The sequence below is a fragment of the Megalops cyprinoides genome, chromosome 9 (genome assembly GCF_013368585.1).
Source record: "Megalops cyprinoides isolate fMegCyp1 chromosome 9, fMegCyp1.pri, whole genome shotgun sequence".
NCBI lineage: Eukaryota > Metazoa > Chordata > Actinopteri > Elopiformes > Megalopidae > Megalops > Megalops cyprinoides.
Genome location: NC_050591.1, coordinates 21,297,237 through 21,318,621, shown reverse-complemented (window position 1 = coordinate 21,318,621; position 21,385 = coordinate 21,297,237). Strand labels below are relative to the sequence as shown.

The window sequence follows — 21,385 nt, the reverse complement described above, 5'->3', positions numbered from 1 at the left end:
ACAATTTGCTGCTGAGCTTTTTCAACATGACATATTATAATTAGTTTTCTTCACTTTTTAGAGTATGTATTGCATTATTTAGTAACTGTACACTTTTGTTTCATTTTGTATTAGCAATGTTAGTCATGATTTCTTGTATTCCTCATACATCTTTTCCTTTTGTGACCTTTCGTTGCAAGGTTGAGTGGTATGGTTTGTCCAACCCTTAGTTGTATGACTTCTACAGTTTTCCTCAGGAATCAGAATTTTAAGTATTTTAGGACAATGTGTCATTCAACTACTCCACAAATTTTACAATGACAAATTAAATCTCCCCCTAACTGTATTATGGGATATTTCAGTGAGTGCAATGTCATAGATTGTTACAGATTTTTAGCTTCAGTGATTTTAGTAATGCACTCAATAAATCACTTGCATGTTTGTATGATCATTTTACTCTTCCTCCACTAAATTTTATTATTACTTTGTTAATATTAGGCCTACTTAATTTTATCATTACATTTATGGACAATAGACAGTGCCACAGTACATGCATTTAAATTCCTCGACTTCTTGGCGCTTCGATTCTAAAAACATAAAAATAAAATAAAAATAATGGTGACTGCTTTGACATAATCAGGTATCATACGATATGAAAACACATACGGCATGACTGGGTCAAGACCTGCCACGTGTTACAATTTTGAGCCGCAGTTCAACGAACACCCTGTGAAATTGTTTTGCCTATGCAAAAATTGTAGCAGTTATCAGTATATGGAACGTCACCATTACTGTATTTCTTTTTTTCGCGAGAAACGTATAAAATATGTCTTAATATATAAATAATCATGTACTGTCCATTAAAAATGAAAACACTCCATTTTGCCACTTTCATGCGTTATTTTTGACTGGATAGATCTTCAACTTTGATGAAATGCATTAAAAATACGTTCCTTTTTTAACAAGCTGATTTTGTGAGTGTTTAATGGAATCAAGCACTTTCTCGTCTTGAAAAGTGGAAGCTGGTTTGCGTATTGCGTATAGTCTGCAGCCACAAGGTCTAAAAGAGAGTTTGTAGTACATATCACTGCTTCGGCGACCGCGTTCTCTTGAGCTTTTGCGATTCTAATTAATCTCCTTAACGACCACAAGTGGTCAACTTCGAACGAGGTCAATTAACCTCGGAGTGTGAGAACTGACAGAAAGGTACCGTATTATTGCAATGATCTAGGTCTGACTGGTCGCCAGCATCGCTACTCTCTCCAAGGAGAAGTTGTCAGACAGCTAGTAAATCCTACCTCCACAGGATCATCTGCGCCTGGGTGTTCAAATAAGCCACGGCATTTACTTGAGGCAAAATCCATTCCCGAGCTATTTAGGATAGACTGGCAGCACACTCCTTGCGAGACCACTGAGGCGGCTTGAGCCTCACTGACAAAATCACTTCTAAACGCTGGCTTTCAAGAGAGCCAATAACGGGTACCAGAGCTGTTCAAGGGCTTCTCTGCCAGTACACTTATTTATACACTGTTTGTTTAGTTTTCCGCGTTCGTTTTCGTGGTTTTAATCACCAGATAAACCTATATCGTATCAGCAACACTTCTATGTAAGGGGATTGGTGACAGTATTCCGTTAACAGGTAGGAAAAGAGTCTGTTCTGTTCGAGTACAGAGGAAGGAACGGTTATTTTTTATATAACTAACGGGAACCGAAGCAGAGTGCCTTTTTTCGTTATCGATTTTCAGGTTGTATGCTGCGTAATCAAGAAGGTTGTTCTTATATGGATTTGATGACTGTCTGATTGCTCGGTGATGCCCATTTACATCATCGACCGAAAATTTCCAGAGACACCTGGTAAGTCAGTCCCGCGTGGAAAACACTGCTTTTTAACGCTGCCAATGTGTGTTTGCCTACATTGCAATCTCGCACGCACCGGTTGATGCATTTGCAACAGCATTCCGTGCCCAAATTTAGCTCTACCAACTCATTCAGCATTCAGATAAATTAATGCACGTCTTCCCAACGTTACCTGTTTAATGAATTCAAACGCAGTGAAAATGATAATCTGATTATAGCAGTGATGAATGTCCGGGGTCTGCCCGGATCTTTAGTATTTTTGCAGTCTTGTTTTATTCATGTTTTAATTCTGTATTGTTGATATATGGATTCTATATGGAAATACTTCGGCAGTTAAGGTATTGGTATCGGAATTGCCAAAATGTAAAAGTCACTCAGTAATGACTATGATAGTGCAACAATTAGAACATTTCAGATGTGTTTCAGATGTGTTTGTACTTGGACATGTGGATGGATATAAAGCCTTTCTTCCGTTGTTCACTCTATTTCATAAGTAACGTATGAATATGTAAACAAAACCATTTGTTGCATTTCACTCCCATGCTTAATTTAACAAACATATCCGTGTGGATGAACATTTGATGCTCTGCACTTGAACGTAGTGACTGCACTAGTGATGTGATCCGTGCTCTCAGTGTGGAGTGTTCTGAGAATTGGTTGGAATCGTTGGTGCTTCATGTTTGCCAGAATGCTAAAGTTGTGCTGAAAGTGTGTTTGGTCAGGGTACAGGCGGGTATGTAACAGGGTCACTGGATGGCCGTGGATGGAAGAGGAGATGGCACATTTATCCAAATAGGTGCTGAACATTGCTCCTGTAATCGGTGAATGCAGCTGCTTCATTTTTTTTTTTTTTTTTTGTACAAAATGATCTCTAAAGAAAGAAAACAAACAAAATGGTAAACTTTCAGGACAGACATGGTAATACCATTAGACATTCAAAACAAGTATTTCCACTTCTTTATATAGCTGCATGTCACGGAAACATACAAATGAGTAAGAGCGTTTCACGACTTATGTCGTGTCTGCCCCCTCCCCATTGAACGCAGCTTATTACTGAGGGCGCTCTCACCGGCTCGTGCGTTTGGCATCACCCTCTCCTGGTCTTCGAGTGAGCGTGCAGATTACAACTGTGGTTGCGCTGCAATGTCGTCCCCTTTTCATGGCGCTGCCGCGTTAATACACGTCGACACCAAAACCGATCCGCTTCGAGAAGGGTGTTGTAAAAGAGCCTGTTCAAGACTCCCGGGGAAATGCGTGACTGCTGGCTAGCTTTGACATGCCGGGCGTGTCAGCTAACGGTCTCACTCTGTTACTGAGAGTGTCAGTCGCAAGCACAAGAAATGTTGGGCATCATGACGCAGAGAATGCACGGGTCTGTTCAGGTCCCGAGCTCCTCTTAAGTGATGCAATTTCATTGCACTCTGGAAGGAAGTCCTGCTCAAACACAGATGCTGTTGGCAAAACGGTTAGAAAGGAGAAGCTGATGTATTAGTGGGTCTGGATCCTGGTATAGTCGTGTCTGTTTTCTCAAGAAAAGTATGACACATCTCATGGGAATTTCAAACCTTGTGAAATACACCGTGGTTTATTAGTATTAAGAAATTTGTGGAAATGCTTAATCATTGTTTTGGATGGAAAATGACTAGTGACATGCAAAACCAGTTACACACACAATCAGCGTAGTCATACTACCAGTGCCAATGCTGATATTTCAAAGAGAGTCATCATTTTTCAGGCTTTCCACCTCCTAAAGCCTGGGGGTATAGACTTTCCCCCTCCTGAAGCCTGGGGGTATAAGGGATGTGAAACACAACCTGTGTTCTCTTTACAAGAAACCACAAGAAGCTCGTTACAAAACAGATCCCCTCAGCTTGTTTCCCCCTGGAAGACAAGGAGGCCCCCCTTTCAGAGACCTTCATCCACGTCACACTGTCTTCAGGGTCGACAGAGACAGAGGCTCAAGCCACCTTTTGGAGTGATCCTGAGTAACTGCGTCTCTCTCTGCTTCAAAGAGGAATTTAAGACTTTGTCCTCAGGTCGGATCTTTCATCTCAGCGAGTGTTCAACAGGCTTGCCCATCTGCACAGTCAGCCTGCCTCAGCGCCTGTGCGTAGCTAAGGATCAAGGATTAATTGCACCTTGAGATAAACTAAACAGCACACTGAGAACTTTCCTGACTTCTTTTGTACATAGAATGACAAACAAAGCTCTGAGGAGGCTGGGAATGTATTTAAAATATTAAACATATACTTGAAATTTGGCAAGTTTTTTAATTATGTCTATTTCCCTCAAACATACTGCTTTTGAAAAGGGAACATGACAATGTCAAAGGATACATTTTTTCATCTAGGCTCTCTTTTAATTGTCTGTGTGTTCTTGTGTTCAGGTGAATTGATACAGGCTGCAACTGAAGGACAGACTATGGCAGACAGCAACACTCCAAAGTCTGCCAAGAAGCTGCGATGGACATCTCTGGAGATTGGACTAATTACCATAGTGTCTCTCCTTTTTATCGTACTGGTGACTCTGATTGTACTATTCGCAACACAACGTGACAGTAAGTATAAGCATGCAATTTTTTAAATGAGTGCTTATTATTTATTGGCCAAAAACAGCAGTTGATGACTCACAGTGATGGAAACGGGATTCAGTAACATCAACAGTTGTTTGATATGCCTTAATACTTCATTCCAAAACACCTCCAATGGCTTGGCAAGGCAGTGGCAGATGGTGAGCAGACACAGGGCTCTGTCAGCCTCTCATGGACTGCATTTGTAATTATGATACTCGATAAATGTTTAAAGAGATTTTCCAGGCAGAATGCAGATGCATGAGGATTTCTCCACATGAACTTCCGCGCTCCATGGTAGAGGAAACAGGGGAACCTCAGAGAAGGGAGCTGGGTGGAGAAATAGCTGCATCTCATTTAGCTCAAAACAAAACAGAGGGTGGCTGGCGAGTGGCCCTTCACCTGTCTGTACAAAAGCCACAAAAGCAAAACCTCCACAATATTCTATTTGTCATATCCTCCCTGATTATCTGACCCCACGGTGCATGTTTTTTTTTTTTTTTTGTCTCAGGTTTGTTCAAAGATCCATTTGTTCATATTTTGATTTCTGCAGTGCTGCTTGGTGAATGCAGTTTTAAATGAGTCCTGAATGATTAGGTATGCGGTGGGGAACATTTGAACAAAAGGTGATCTGAAACACAGGGTTGAACGTGTTTGTGGTGTTTCCACAGGGGGCATTTGCACAACCGCAGACTGCACAAAGTCAGGTAAGATGGATTGCACTCCTGCCTTTGTTTCTATTGAACCGTCAACCTGTGATTCAGACAAATGACTGTCATAATCGCTTGTTAAGCAGTGGCCAACAGTGTTTAAACTTTGGCTGCTGTGCAGTCACTTTCCCACTCTTGGCAGTCATTGTTGAAATCTTGCCTGGTGCATCATGGGTGGCTGATTCTGACTGTGTGGTATAATCTTGATGTTGATGTAGCATCCCGCATCATCGAGAATATGGACCCCAGCATTGATCCGTGTGATAATTTCTACCAGTATGCATGCGGTGGCTGGCTGAAGAAGCACATAATCCCAGAGACCAGCTCCCGCTATAGTACCTTCGACATCCTGAGGGACGAGCTGGAAGTGGTGCTGAAAGGTCAGTGAAATATTCATCTGTCACAGGTGAAACATTGACCGGGTGCAGATAAAAGATTGACCAAAAGGTAGTAAAACATTGTCACTGTATTTTTGATGACCATCCTTCTTTTTCATATATTTTTAAATTTTATTGCAGAACATATTCCTCTGACAGTTCTGAATCTTTAGTGGTCAATTGATAGAAACAGAAGGGACAATTTCAGTTTTTTGCAAAGATCCACATGTGCAACTGAAGAACAGTGTAGATTGGACTTGTGGGTCACTGAGGCCCGCTGAGTCTATTCTTGCCAGGGTGAAAGCAATACTATACGCAGGATATGTTGTTGACATGCTGGCAGTGAAGGATGCTGGGTGTGACGTGGGAGACCATGAGGGGAACCATTTGCAGAGTGGTCTGACTGTCAGTCAGGTACACAGAAGATACAAGGGAGGGGCTTCTGCCTGCACGGCAGTGGGGTCCAGGCACCTGGAGGTTTGTGGGCAGTGGTGGTCACTCCAGAGCCAGGGAACTCCTCATTCCCATGTTGACAGCTGATTTACTGTCTGTGAGGGTCCTGTTGCATCTCTCGAGGGGGATCAGCACTGGCGTCACGCTCTAGGTTTCTTGAAAGGACAGCAAAATTCATGGGGGTCTGACTAAGCACTCCTCAGGGAGGAAAGGGGGGAGGGGGGTCCATTGGGGGTTAAACGTTAATGAATAGGTGCAGGCCCTGTGCCAGGGGTGTCATTAACACTGCACAAGGGTCATACATGAACTCACCAGGTGGAAATATGACAGACTGTCACCTTCCATCAGAAGCTGTCACCTCCTCTTCTGAAGCCTCCCTCACATATAATCAGAGTTATGGAAGACATAGAGAATGACACTTTAGGTCACCATATCCATTTGCAGCATGCAAGTTCCAGCTGATACCTTGGCAATCATGTCTTTAAAAGCATCCTGGAAGTATGTGTGTATATATACAAGCAGTAGTTTCAGTGCAAATTTCATTTTCCATACAGCTGTGTTTCAAGGAAGAGTCAGTGATACTACTGTTGTGTTACACCTTAAGTAGGGATATTCTGAAGTTATTTTACTCAGAGAGCCCTTTTATATCATCACTCTTAAGTAAAACGTCTTTAGTGATTGTCAGTGTACAGTGGGCAAAAGTAAGTATGTTATAATATAGATTAAACAAAAAACACATAAATCAAATTTAGCAATAACAGGTTGAAAATATCATGGTTCAGTCTTTGGGTAACACCTTTTTTATTTCTGATGCCACTTAATTCTGCATGAAATTGATCCTAAGTCTCAGCTCCTCTAGTCTGAAGTGTAGTGTTTCTGCATGTCTTCTTGCTTGTAGGCAACTGTGTAGGATGTTGCAGAATTTATACTGCAAGACTGCAAAAGCACAACTGTTTCCTTACATTAATTTCATAATTTAACTGAGAAAATGTCGCTCTCCAAGGTGATTTTCAGTGATGGGAGTTTTGCACATTACTGGCTGTACATGGCTCAGTTTTTCACTTGTATGATTGAGGTCCAGTTTTCTAAGCCACAGCTACTCCTTGCCAAAAGTGTGGGGGCATCTTGCCCTGGGCCATGCAAGCTTGTTGGTGCAAGATCAAAATTATTTTACCAGTTATATTTAGCACAAAACTGTTTTTGTGTGTGTGTGTGTGTGTGTGTGTGTGTGATATTATGCAGTGGTACATGAAGCAGACCTGTTGTCTTGATATTTTTGCTTGCTATTTCTGATAATCTGCTGCTGGCCCAAGGCCCAGGTGGTTCAAACTCAGTCCCAGTGGTGTTCACTTGAAGAGGGAACACACCATATTCAGCACACTGCAAGCGCAGCAAACTGTAGGAGGGTACTTATCGGGTTGTGCTGTGATCCACAGTGGATTCTGACCACGGCTAGCTGGAGCAGAACCTGATGTTGTTCCCTACCAAATGGCTAGACTGCACTTGAGGAGATATGCTGACATCTGGCTGGATTCTCTTGGGAATGTTGTCCCTTGTGAAAAACCTGCAACAATGAAAGAGAGGAGATAAAGAAGAGGCCTTTGCTCAAAAAACAAACACAGGCTGCCTGAGTGGTTGCTGTCACAGTTCATATGTATCTGAAGGAGCGCGCACACCCTGGGATGTATTTATGTAGTTAGGTTACAGCAGTGGAAGCGAGACCAAAGCGCCTTGCTGGAAGGCACAGCAGCAGTATCTTACTCTGATTTCAACCTCTGACCCTGAGGTCTACACTGCCACCCACGTGAAGAAGATCGCTTCACATTCTTGAGTGTTTCCTGTTCCTGTTTACAGCTACAGTGGCAGGGAATAAATGTGATCTATTCAGGTGTCAGCAACTGGAGGTGGATCATTAAATCAGCCATAACATTATAATTACAGTGTCTTTCCTGACTGTGCTGATGACAGTGTATGGCTACAGTAATACTGCACACAGGAGGCCTGATGTGAAACAATGATGGACTTCTCCAAGCTGCTGTGGAAGATGACATGCAATTTACTGAGGAATGAAATGCTGTGAAATACTGAGTCAAATTGACCATGGGATTTCAGTTACTGCATGCTCGCTTTTGAGCTCGCGGGCCCCATGTCTCACTCGTGAGCATTTCCAACTGCAGATGAAAGGAATATTTAGTTTAACCTCAGAGAATCGGAAATGTCACACAGCGGCAGTCTCCATGTGGCGAAGCGAACTGGTTGTGACTAAGCACGATGGAGTGGAGCACTACATCTGAGGAAGACCTCATCAATGCAGATCCGCCTGGCTAACAGCAAGGGGCGGAGTGAGCTCATTTGCATAATCTCTGCGAAATGGAAAACTTCCGCACAAGCATGATGTTGGATGGAGGAGTGGCGGCTGAGGGGGGTGGAGGTTTGGGGGGGGTGGGGGGGGGACAGCTGTGTTGTAGTGTCTGAGAAACATCACACATGACATGTCAGTGCCTGATGTCACAGATGCCAGTTTAAGTCTTCCCTCCATGTGTGAAATCCATTATGATGTAATGATCTATCAGTCCAGCTAGGGTCTGTAAGAGCTTTGTCTGTGCTTATGCTCGTGCCCTGGCAAAGTCACATTGAGTTCATGAATGAAGCTGACTCCTAATGGATCGGCTTGTACAGACTTCACGCAGATGGGCACAGAGCGCACATACATATGCATAAAGGATGTATCGGGCGGACAGCCTCTTTCCTGTTTGAAGCACTGCAGGATGTGCACTTGGCCTTGGTCAAACCAGGTCAGCACAGCTCAGGCTCCTTCATTTATCGTGAGTCTTCAGCCCTCAGTTTGAGGGTTGTGGGGTGCTCAGCACTTTGACTTCCCTCTTGACATTGATGGGCAGCTCTTCATTCCAGGTCAGGAGGTATTTTGTTGTTATTTTGTCCGTCTCTTCAACTACAGCAGAGACACAAGGAGAGATCTGGGGGTTATCTCTTCACCAGCTACATTCAGTCTTGAGTTCTCTGGGTTTGAGGGTGAATGACACACCTCAGGGCAAAAAATGCACAGCTCAAATGGCACTGTTTTATTTACACTCGAAAAACAAAATTAAAAAAACCATAATTCCCTAATGTCTGTGCCATTTGTTGAATTGTGTAGCACTGTTTGTGCCTGCATTGCTGTGCCAACTTTTTCTTTTGTGATGGAATCGCCAATGTAATACAAACGAAGCAGCAAAACTCAACCACATTTTTCCCCTCATTTGTTTTTTTTTAAGATGACAACAGGAGACTGAAGGAGCACCTATTCCCAGAAACAGAATTAACAAGCACAGAGCACCATCATTTAGGTGCAGTGTGAGGGGCAAAGAGCACTCTAAATCCGAGGGAATGGTTTGAAGCCCAATGGGGCTCCCGCTGCTTTGACTCCAGGCAGTCCGTAATCCAATCACACACACGTGATCTGTGCCCTCTGCGGGAGGCATCCATTCGGCCTTAATTAATTAGAATTAAATTGGGACATAAATACTGGAAACTGAAGAATTAGACAGCTTTTTTTGTAAAGAGAATTTTTGAACATTTTTTTTAAACTCCTAATAGGACTTCCAGGAAAACAGTCGTCCAGAGTTGATGACTTCTGCTCTTTTCTCATTCCTCCTCTTTAACCTCTGAGGGCTCAGAGGCCTCATGAATGCTTAACATTTTGACACAAAGCCCATAAAACATATGGGACACAGACTGGCAGCAGATGCAGTGGCCTAGTTTAAATGGAAAATGTGCCCCTTGACCAGCATGCTGCTCATTAGGACATGAGGGTCATCAGGCCTGGTTTTAGCAGAGGTTTTGCTTAAAAAAATGCAGGTCCTTGTGCAAATATGTTAATACCAATTGGTGTCTCTTCTTTCCTTGATATGACAGATGTGCTTGAGAGGCCAGACCCAGGCCACAGCAGCGCTCTGACCAAAGCCAAGACGCTCTACAAGTCTTGCATAAATGAAAGTGAGTTTTTTGAATATTTGAGAAGTGGAGATTAACAGCTGTATTCAGCACTTTCTCAGGGTATTCTCATACTGTTGGGATGCCATAATAGTGTGTATAACGACATATTAAAATGTTTTTGATCTGATGAAAAGCGAGAGTGTAAAAGCATGCGAAATGTAAAAAAATACAAGTCTGTTCTGTTGTCCTGACAGCTGTAATTGAAAAAAGAGGTGGAACTCCTTTACTTCAGATGCTGCCCGATATCTTTGAGTGGCCAGTGGCTGTGGATGACTGGGAGGGGTCTGTTCATGGTAAGACACAGCAATGAGAAGAGTACGTGCACCTATCTTTGTCCACCACAGACAGTGCTGCTCCATTGTGGATCACTGACCATTTCTCTCCCCCCTCTTGTAGGCCAGTCTTGGACAGCAGAGGACTCCATAGCAAAGATGAATGCGAAATACAGAAACCAAGTCCTTGTTAGTTTTTTTATTGGAACCGATGACAAGGACTCCAATTCCCACATCATTCATGTAGGTGTGCAAAACAGCCATGGGTTTCACACAGAGCTACATAGATCCATTAAGCATTCACTTCTGTTCACAGAAATCACACACTCACACAATTGGGCATGGCAGGCAAATGCAGAGTGGCTTAAACTGATACATTGCTGTTTGTAATGCATTCTGCTTCAACACCTTGAACTTCTGTATTCAGATGTGAACAGACTTGACACTATACTCCCACAAAGGGAAGAGTCCACCATGCAGTAGGGATATGGGAACTAGGTGACTTCCACGAATGTAGTATAAAGAACAGGCTGATGTTGGTAGCAGCATCTACCCTCAGGTATATACTTGTACAGAGAGGATATTCATCATGCTGACAAAAGTAAACTTGGTTTTGTCCCATCTGTAGTTTGACCAGCCTGGATTAGGCCTCTCCTCACGGGATTACTACACATGCACAGGCCCCTATGCAGAGGTAAGGTGTCCTTCACATCCTCTTCCACAGCAGTATGTCTGAACTCAAATCTCTATTTACAATATGACTTCTTTCATCCAGTGATATAAACATGTAACCTTTCTCTGTTTTCTTTATTTTCTGGCAGTATTATTGTTATTGGGTACATATGAACACACACATAAACAGACACAAACACACACACACATAAACAGACACACACACACACACAATATACTTACACATACACAGAGCAGAGACAGAATCATGCAAGACTGAGAAAGTGAAATCCTACCTCACAACAGTTTATTCTGGAACAAGGCTTGGATAATAGATAACGATCCCTCTCCCCGGGGGTCTGATCAAAATAGCAGCCATCCAAAATGATGAGATAAACCTTGGTTGTACACATGCATCTCTTTCAGAGTTCAGTCATCCAACCCTTAAAGCATGCAACAAAGAATCTGCATCTCTGATTACTTTCTTCCTCTTCTTGGAGGACTGGCACTTGGGCCTCAAAGCATACATTGTTTCAACTTATCTTATTATTTGCATTTTTGGCTCTCCTTGTTTGGTGTTTTAATACTTTCCAGACCCAAAGTTAGTAATTAAAAAATCCAAACAAGCCAGATTGTCTAGTGCAGTCTGACCACAACCTAAACCAGATGTACTCCTTCTAGTGAACATCCTATCTCATGTTTTTAGTTTACCGTGTACCATCAAAGAGGAAAAGATTCAGACATGATTCTCGAAGGGGGGAACGGGGCACTTATTATACGTTAGCCTACGTTTTGCGCCCTCTAGGGTGTCCAGTCTGGTTATTAATGGAGTGCGGAGATGCCAAAGGGAGTTCATGACTTCTATGTGAATATTCATCATCACAAAGTGTCTCAATGGACCGTGAAAAAATGTTCTGCTCAGAATGCTCTCTCCTTTTCATGTTCTGTTGGGAGAGTATTTGCCCACTAAATAACAGTTGTTAAGTCGAGAGAGTGTACATATACAAGTTGGCATGTGAAAAGCTTGCAGGAAAAATTGAAGACATGTTCTGACTTGTTCCACACAAGTCTGAAGGCAGGCTTCTCTCATCTGGATCTTTTCACAGGCATGTCGTGCGTATGAACAGTTCATGGTTGATGTGGCCAAGCTGATCCGCACGGACCGGGACCTGAGCGTCAATGAGACCCAGATCATCCAGGAGATGGGGAGGGTGATGGAGCTGGAAAAGGAGATTGCGAACGTAAGGCTGCTTAATTGTCTTTGCTTCAGCTCACCCACTCAAACCTTAGGGACAAACATCTGAATTTCCCACCCAACGAGTCCTCACCGCAATGCTGAGAACAGCCTGAACTCTCTAGCTCTTTCTTAACCCATAGATCAACAGGTCCTTGAACTATTGCTACTAGTAAAAAAAAAGCAATTACATGCAGCTTCATTTCACATTGTTGTGCTCTTACATTTTAGGATTTAGTGAAGGCATTCATATTTTGACTTTTATGGCCTGTAGGCTTTAAGGGGAATTGACAGGTTTATTACTCTTGGAAATAAGCTAAGACCCACAACCCATGGTCTCAACACACTAGTGCACTGTGTGGCAACTGGTACCCGTTGTTGGGAGTTATATCAACCAGAAGACTTGGGCTGACCCGGGGCCTTTGAAACAAGGCGGGGAGCCAGTTTGTCTGAAGCACAGCATTTTTTAGTCCTGGCACTGAATGTGTTTGTGTCACCTTCTGCTGAGCACTGACACGGAGCAGGACTTTGGAACTCCATGAGAGCGAGTTCCGGAATGCTTATCTCCGATTGTGCCAGGAGATTTGAATCTCAGATTTGCTTTTGCTCTCTGTCTCACTCTCTGTCTTCTCTCTCCTCTATTTGAAACTCGAACATGCCTGAATAAGATTTTTTGGAAGCTTTTATACTAGGTGGGATGCATGAAGAAAAATGTTGCTTGTTGTGGTATTCATAGTTCTGGTTATGCAGAATTCTGATGATGTTTTGTTCTGTTTTTTGTATTAATGTTTTTGTTTTTAGTTCTTTTGTCCATTTATCTTTCATCATGCTGTTTATGACATGACAGCAGTTAAATAAAGAGCTTTTAAAAGTCTCTCTCTCTCTCTCTCTCTCTCTCTCTCTCTCTCTCTCTCTGACCCCTTCATCACAGGCCACAGACATACCTGATGACAGAAACAACCCTGTTCTTCTGTACAACAAAATGGCACTAAATGTTTTAAATGAAAACTACACCCTGCTGATTGACTCAAAAGTAAGAAATGTCATTTGTGTGACCCAGTGATTTACAGCACCATGACTGATGTAATTTCCTCAGCAGTATTTACAGTATGTTCCAGTCAGGCAATATATGCTGCGTCCTGCAATCTTTGGAAATCATGCCTTTTCAGCCTCTTGGCCTTTACCCTATGTACAGTACAATGTCCATCCAGAGAACATGCTTTTCATTCTGTTTTCCATGCACTCAAACATCTACACTTGCTCTCTTATGTTTTGACTATAGCTGTTAGATGAGCTTATAGAAAAAAACTTTCCTTTGTTTCTGACAGGAATTTAACTGGACCCGGTTCACTAACAACATCATGGAAACAGTTAACATCACAGTGACTGATGAAGAACAAGTGATTGTGTATGCACCAAACTATTTCTTGAGGCTAAATCCCGTCTTGGCAAAATACAGCTCCAGGTACAGTTGGCACCTCTCACTATTGCTACAAGTATAATTTACTGTTAATATGCCTGGAAACCAACCTTGTATACCTTGTATACCGGTTTACAATTTTTATATATCATCCATTTATGCTGCCAGATATTAACTGAAGCAATTAAATTAAGTTAAAATGTCACTGCCCAGCTAGTTACAAGCCCAGGTCTTTATCCAGTACACCACTCTTGTTTTCCACTAACAATGCACAGGGGTGGATGGGGGGGAGAAATTTAGGCATTCACCATTCTTTTTCCTCTTGCATAGAGATTTACAGAACTACATGGTCTGGAGATATGTGATGAATCTGGTGGTTGGTCTCAGCAGAGCATACAAAGACACAAGAAGAGCCTTCCGCAAGGTAAGTGTGTCATACTAAATTAAGAGTCCCTCGCTGTCCCCATATGTACTTAAAGTTAACCCTAGTGTGACTCACGCAAGCAGTCCTGACTAAGTCATTTCAGAGCCTTTGATTTTGGGCTCTAAGGGATGGGTCATAAGTTCTCCACTGTCACTCTTGTCTCCAGGCACCACATCTTGTCCCCTGCCAAGGCATGTCCCTAAACCTGCTTCCTCTGGAACATTTAACTTGTTCCATCGTGTGCAAGTAAATGTCCTCCACTGACAGACATTCCTCTTCTTCCCCATCCTCTACAGGCCATTTATGGGACCACCTCAGAAGCCGCCGTGTGGCGCCAGTGCGCCAACTATGTCAACAGCAACCTAGACAATGCTGTGGGCAGGCTGTACGTAGAAGAGGCCTTTGCTGGGGAGAGCAAGGAAATGGTGAGTCTAGCCATGTGTGTATGTATGTGCGTGGTGGCATTCGGGTGGGTGGATGTGTGCAATCATATGCACGCTGGGGAGATCAGAGACGTGGTGAGCTGCATAATGTGTCTATGCCAGGCAAGGGGTCTCTGCTCACTGTATTTCATTAAAAGGAAATTTGAACCCACTGTAAATCACAGCCTCCAACTGGTTCTATGCCTGACAGTAGCACATATGAGTTTGTTTTCCACTGGGCTCTATGCTGCTTGTCTGCATGTGGCAGTGCTTGTGCTCATGCAGATGTGTTGTTGTCAGGGCCTGCTATCACTAACACACACCCAGTATGGGCCTCACTACTGACTTTATCTTTAAAAAAAAAAAAAATCAGTATACCTGTATGTGACCTGTGCTATTTGTCACAATCTGCTAATCTGTAGTCAATGTGGCTACCACCATCAAATCACAGTATGGGATGTGCAGTAATTTAAGATGAAAGGGAGATGATTTAATTCAAAATGAGGTATTCCAGTTGTACCCACAAGCCAAGCAAAGTGCACTGGCTGGGTTGATGGGTCCACTCACCGTCATCAAATCGACGTGCGCAATGTGAAGCTGTGACCCAATTTGCTTGTGGGACTTATCTGCCTTATCTGTTGGTGTAAAGAAAGCTTAGTTATAATGGACATTGTTAGGTATGGGTTATGATATCCCTGTTCAAAGGTCATACAAGGACACTGTAAGTAACTGACAATCCCATGATAAAAACTGCATGATATGTAATAGCATGTTTACATGACTCATAATTCAGATAAAAATTTAGATAAAATTATTTTAGATTTGTAGTGTCATGCCCTCTGATAAAGGTGGACAATGTGATTAGCCTTGTTTTTTTGTCTCAGATGGATGAAATGATTGCTGAGATACGGGAAGTTTTTATAAAAAATCTGGATGACCTCCACTGGATGGATGCAGAGACCAAGAAAGCTGCAGAAGAAAAGGTGAGGTCTGCCTGTGCTTCTCAGTGTTAGGATGGTGTCGCTTTTGCATTTTCACCAATAAAAAGTTTGTATCAGTGCCAACACTAGGATACCACCTCTGCACTGAATACCACACACAGGCAAATGTAGATCTATTATATTGTATATGTTATGGAATTTTTCTGTTTTACAAGAACAAAGCTGATAATTCGTGCCCCTTGCCTTCTGTTACAGGCACGAGCAATTCGTGAGAGAATCGGTTACTCAGAGAACATCATGGACAATACCTACCTGGACAAAGAATACAAGGATGTGAGTTTCAGTGTCACTGTTATGTTTTGCTGTGTTTTTGTGTAGTTTGGCCATATAAAGCCTTAGAAATTGTCGCTGAATTGGTGGTTTGAGGAGAGAAACATTGTATGAGTGTTTTCATTCACAGTAATTGAGATACAAGACTCTAGACTGGCCACGTGTCTCACAGGCATTTAAGAAGGTCACCACACCCGGGGTCCTGACAGGAGCTATTTTACGGCCCAATATCAGAGAACACATGGGGTCTTCAAGGATATCACTAGAACCACGTTTTCAGCTTTGTTTTTTCTTCTTTTTCAGTTGAGCTACGATGAGGAGAAGTACTTTGAGAACATCCTAAAAAATCTTGAATTTGAACAGAAGAAACGTTTGAGGAAACTCAGACAAAAAGTGAACAAAGAGGAGTAGGTGTCTTTTTCTTTGGTTTCTGGAAAGGATAATGTTGATCTCTAACTCCTTTATGCTGGTGTTAGTGGATGTGGCAGACATACTTTCCTGTAACTAGTAACTAGGTTATTTATATGAACTGTTTTTGTTGTTGACACAAGGTGGATCACAGGAGCAGCTATCGTGAATGCCTTCTATTCCTCCAGCAGAAACCAGATAGGTAACAGAACTGACTATGGCAGTCATATGCAGTCATTGTATTCATATGTATAAATCTATATCTATATCTATTTTTAAGAACATTAAATGCTATATTTCAGGACCCCCTTTGTCTCATTATAAGTCATTCAGGGTGGTCTCCCAGCATATAAGATACTGCAGACTTTTGAAACCCACCCAGCCCAACTTCAAAAGGGAACAATATGTCCAAATCACACTGTACTTTATCTGGTTAAACTTGCAAGGTCTCTCTGTAACGAACTCTGCATCAGGTCCTCTGCTAAAAACACTATAATAAGTAACATTTGATTGGATTTGATCAATAGTACTTTTCACCCTGCCATTTCTAAGCATGGAGTGCCTTTGATGGGATATTAATGGCTCAGAATAGCCTGATAGATTTTGGAGGGTTAAATGACAGAAATGTGTGGCTTTCCCTCTGACAGTGTTTCCCGCTGGCATCCTGCAGCCTCCATTTTTTGGCAAGGGTCAATCCAAGTCTCTCAACTATGGTGGCATTGGAATGGTCATAGGCCATGAAATAACTCATGGTTTTGATGACAATGGTAAGAGAACAGTCCTGCATGCGTTGCATCTTTTAATGGTGTACCTGTAGATATACAACTGCAATGTTATATCAATCGATTTTATTGATTTGCTGTGTGAGCAGGCACACATAATGAATGAATGCAGTTTACTTATTGCCAGATGATTGGTAGAGTTGAGTGTTTGAGATTTCTAGTTAAACCGTCTCAAAAATCCTGTTTTTAAGAGATGTTCAGATCCCCCAGATTTCCAATACTGTTAATCCAGCTGAATAATAATCATTTCTTTTGAGAAGCGCTTATCATACGATCCACAGTCTTCATTTCTAAACAGGATAAAGACTGAATAGCATCGCTTTTCCGATCATTGGTAGTAGCATGATCATTAACTTGTATATACAGCAATGAATTCAACCAAAACAGCAAGTGACTTTAAAGAAACATGCTTTTGATATAAACCATGATTATCGTAATAGATTAATGGATTAAAAATACATTAAGAAGGCGACTGCTAGCCTTTTTCAACAAAAACGGTGCTATAGCATTTCTATGACCTGGCAGCAGTAGGATAACATTACTTTTGCATTGTTGTGTGTTGCCTTAAAGCTATTCAGTTTGTGTGTATTGCTCAGTTTAATTGATTTTTCCCCTTGATCAGGGAGAAATTTTGACAAGGATGGAGATCTGAAAGACTGGTGGACAGCTGGGTCTACTCAGAGATTCCAAGAGCTCTCAAAGTGCATGGTCTACCAGTATGGCAACTTCTCCTGGGACCTGGCTGGTGGTCAAAATGTAAGCATGACATTACTTACTAGGAAACCGCTCCAGTTCTTTATCATCTTTATTGGTGTGTTGGATCAACAAGACTTTTTCAAACTGACTAAAAAACAAAAGCAGCTACACAAATCATTGAGAGAGAATGCCGGACCTATGTCTTTTCCTCAGTTGGCCTCTCTGCTGTCTATCTCTGCATCATTTCTTTGTGGGGTTGTTGTTGTTAAGAACAGCATATTCTACCTCCAGGGCAGATATTGCTATCAATTTCACCAATAATTTTCCTGGAATAGGATATGAATTCCAGAAACACAAGGAAAGGTCCAAATTACAATTTGGTTTCTCTTTTTCTCCTTTCTGTGACCAGCTCAGTGGAAATAACACTTTAGGAGAGAACATCGCTGACAATGGGGGGATACGCCAGTCATATCAAGTAAGAACATTTGACCTTAATGTCTGTTGTGGGTACTCAACATGGTTCCATTCTCTGTCCAAGTTTACTGTGTGTAAATGAATGCTGATAAAAAATGGAGATCTGTGATTGATGAAACGTTTTTTGTAAATTGTTAGGTGTAATATAGGGATAGGGGATTTGAGAGTGAGAAGGAGAGTGAGAAGCATAGAGGTACTGCTATAAAGACATCAACATGAATATCAGCAACATGGGGATTTAACATGCTGATGTTTTCACAAAGTGATAAGATAGCGGTTTTGCTAGGCCGATCACAGATTTCTTCTCACCTCAAGAAATATAATTTTAATGTAATAATTGTGTAAACATTCATGCCACATCAGGTGTGCCTTTTAATGCAGTTATGGTGTTGAAATGCATTCATTTTTCAAAACTGAGGAATTGAGTCAGCAACAGTTAGACTATATATTAGTATATATTAGGAACCGCGTGATTTCAACTTACTCTTGGACTATTGCATACAAAGTAATACACATCTGGCAGTGCAATCTGTTTCGACATACACTATATGGACAAAAGTATTCGGATGCCTGACCATTACATTGTAATGACACTGTATTCAAATACATACACTTTAATATGGAGTTGGTCCCCCTTTTGCAGCTATAACAGCTTCCACTCTTCTTGGAAGGCTTTCCACAAGATTTTGGAGTGTTTCTGTGGGAATTTGTGCCCATTCATTCTGTAGAGCATTTATGAGGTCAGGGCACTGATGCTGGACGAGAAGGCCTGGCTCGCAATCTCCGTTCCAGTTCATCCCAAAGGTGCTCGATGGGGTTGAGGTCAGGGCTCTGTGCGGGCCAGTCAAGTTCTTCCACACCGAACTCATCAAACCATGTCTTTATAGTCCTTGCTTTGTGCACTGGGGCACAGTCATGTTGGAATGGAAAAGGGCCTTCCCCAAACTGTTGCCACAAAGTTGGAAGCATAGCATTGTCCAAAATGTCTTGGTATGCTGAAGCATTAAGATTGCCCTTCAGTGGAGATAAGGAGCCTAGCACAAACCCTGAAAAACAGGTGTGGCCAAATACTTTTGTCCATATAGTGTATCTATTTCAGTCATTTCCTGCTCAGTGGGATTTTGATGTATGATAATAACAATTAGTTTCAGCAAGCATTTCATAAAACAGTGATACATTTTGAATGAAAGGTAATAATGTATGTTGTTTGTCAAGACAGCAGCTGAAAAAGGAAATATTGAGGGTACTCAGGTTGTTAAAAAGCACAGGAACAGTACTGGAGGGCTTTGCTCTGGATCACATTAAAACTAACCTCATTTGGAGACCTAGCACTGCAACATGACACAGTTTCTGAGACCAGTGAGACATACTGTATCTCATGCTCAACCCCTACATGCTGAAATGTGCTATGTTGTGTTTAACATTGCAGGCCTACCAGAAGTATGTGAGTAAACATGGTGAGGAAGCTCCTCTACCTGGAATTAACCTCAACCACCCGCAGCTCTTCTTCCTGAACTTTGCCCAGGTGAGGAGAGAAAGAGAGAAGGTTGTTGGGGGAGGGTTGTAGGATGGGGAATGAGAGAAAAGGAGCCTCATATGCCTGGCATTGCCATTGTTTTCTCATTTCTGTTGCTGCATCTATGGTAGTGCATGTTCATAGGTGTTCATTTGCATACATAGGTGTTCATCTGGGTAAATCGACATAAATCTTTCTTTTGGTTCTTCCCCAGGTTTGGTGTGGAACTCACAGACCTGAGCATGCTGTGAACTCTATCAAAACGGACGTCCACAGCCCAGGAAAGTTCAGGTCTGTTTTTTTTTTTTTGTTAAACACTGAGCCCAAAATGAATAATACATGTTGGTATCTCTCTTGGAAAAAATCTATTTGTGATAATTATCCATAAAATTATCCATAAAACACTTACGTATTATGGTCAGGAAGAACCCTTGTTTTAGCAAACACTGTGCTTGGATTAGCAGCACACTAACCCAGCAGATTAGTCCTGATGAGAGTTTTCTCTTAACATTATTCTGAAATGACTCTGGTCCACAGGGTTTTGGGGTCCTTGCAGAATTTCCCAGAGTTTGCCAAAGCATTCAACTGTCGGATGGACTCCTACATGGTGCCTGAGAAGACATGTAGAGTTTGGTGATGAACCATCAAAGACAGAGAATAGAGGAGGGGCATCCCTCTCTTTCCACGGACTGTTAGACTTCTATGGCAGGGAGGGGAATACTCCACCTCGCCACAGGGTAGAGTAGGGCCATCAAACACTGGTGGGCGCTGTTCCTGTCGATTCCCATACTCTCAGTTCATTCAGTGGTATCCATTTCTACGCAGACATGTTATATGTGTCCCTCCTTTGCAGAATTGTGTGTTTATACGGTTCTGGAGTTAAGTAACATTTTCATTTGGAACTAGTGTTATGTTGAATGTCCACTCAAACTGAGAAAATGATCGGGTTTGTTTAAGATGTGGTTGGACCAAACACCAGTGGCACGCACATGGTCTTGTGGGAATTGAAGTGTACTTCCCCAGTGTTAGATCTACTGAAGCCAGTAGAACTTTTGTGCACACACAGATCTCTAGATTTATTTTCATTATAAATTTGCAATATATGTTTTATTCAAACAGAGTGGAATATATGGGCCTAATTATATATATATATATATATAAATATATATATAATAGAAATATATTTATCAACCACATTAAATACGGTCACACTACAGTTTTTTTACTCTATAAAGTTCAAATTTATTTTACATTATAAGCACCAATTAAAATAACTAGTACTGCTTAAATATTGTTAAAATGTTTTACAGTTGAGTTAAAGTGTATTATACAGACTTATGCCTACAGATAGCATATACCCGCAACCATCAAGGTGGATATACCTGCATCTGCAGCGGTGGGGCCTGTTGTCCTGTTAGGTCATTTTCATTGATACAGACTCAATGAGAGGTGACCTGCACGGTCGGACCAGCATAGGTCACAGCCTAGTCCCATCACAGTGAGATTCCACTTGGCGTCCTGCAAGGGGCCTCAGCTTGGCACTCTCGGGTAGCTGCGTAGTGCAGCCCATAAGCTCTGACCCTCTCACCTATGTGGAGATTCTGATTCGTACTCCAGTTGGTCACTCTGAAAGGGCACCGTTGCATATGGTGCCCTTTCCTCCCCTCTCCAAACCAAATGGATAAACTGTATGACCTCACAGTAGTACTGTAAAGCAAGGCATTTTGTTCAGGGTGACAGCTAGTGGAATGAGGCCACATAAACAAACAATGATGCCAAAGATTTCCCGTGTCTTTTTCCTTGCTATTCCTCTGATTTTTTTTTCTTTTTGTTGATGATTCTAATGTAATCAT

The 21,385-nt window shown here is 42.0% G+C and overlaps 1 protein-coding gene across 1 annotated transcript; it reads left to right on the top strand.

Moving 5' to 3' along the window:
* The first annotated feature begins 1,759 nt into the window (after positions 1-1,759).
* On the top strand, positions 1,760-20,212 carry LOC118783433 (neprilysin-like). Its single transcript, XM_036537304.1, has 23 exons — positions 1,760-1,833; positions 4,223-4,393; positions 5,077-5,112; positions 5,334-5,495; positions 9,861-9,941; positions 10,136-10,234; positions 10,338-10,456; positions 10,842-10,907; positions 11,992-12,126; positions 13,051-13,152; positions 13,448-13,584; positions 13,870-13,963; positions 14,260-14,388; positions 15,270-15,368; positions 15,582-15,659; positions 15,960-16,063; positions 16,208-16,266; positions 16,712-16,831; positions 17,469-17,602; positions 17,952-18,017; positions 19,446-19,541; positions 19,747-19,823; positions 20,070-20,212. The coding sequence occupies exons 1-23, from the start codon at positions 1,791-1,793 to the stop codon at positions 20,167-20,169; spliced, it is 2,307 nt and encodes a 768-aa protein (XP_036393197.1). The 5' UTR covers positions 1,760-1,790; the 3' UTR covers positions 20,170-20,212.
* Positions 20,213-21,385: the final 1,173 nt, after the last annotated feature.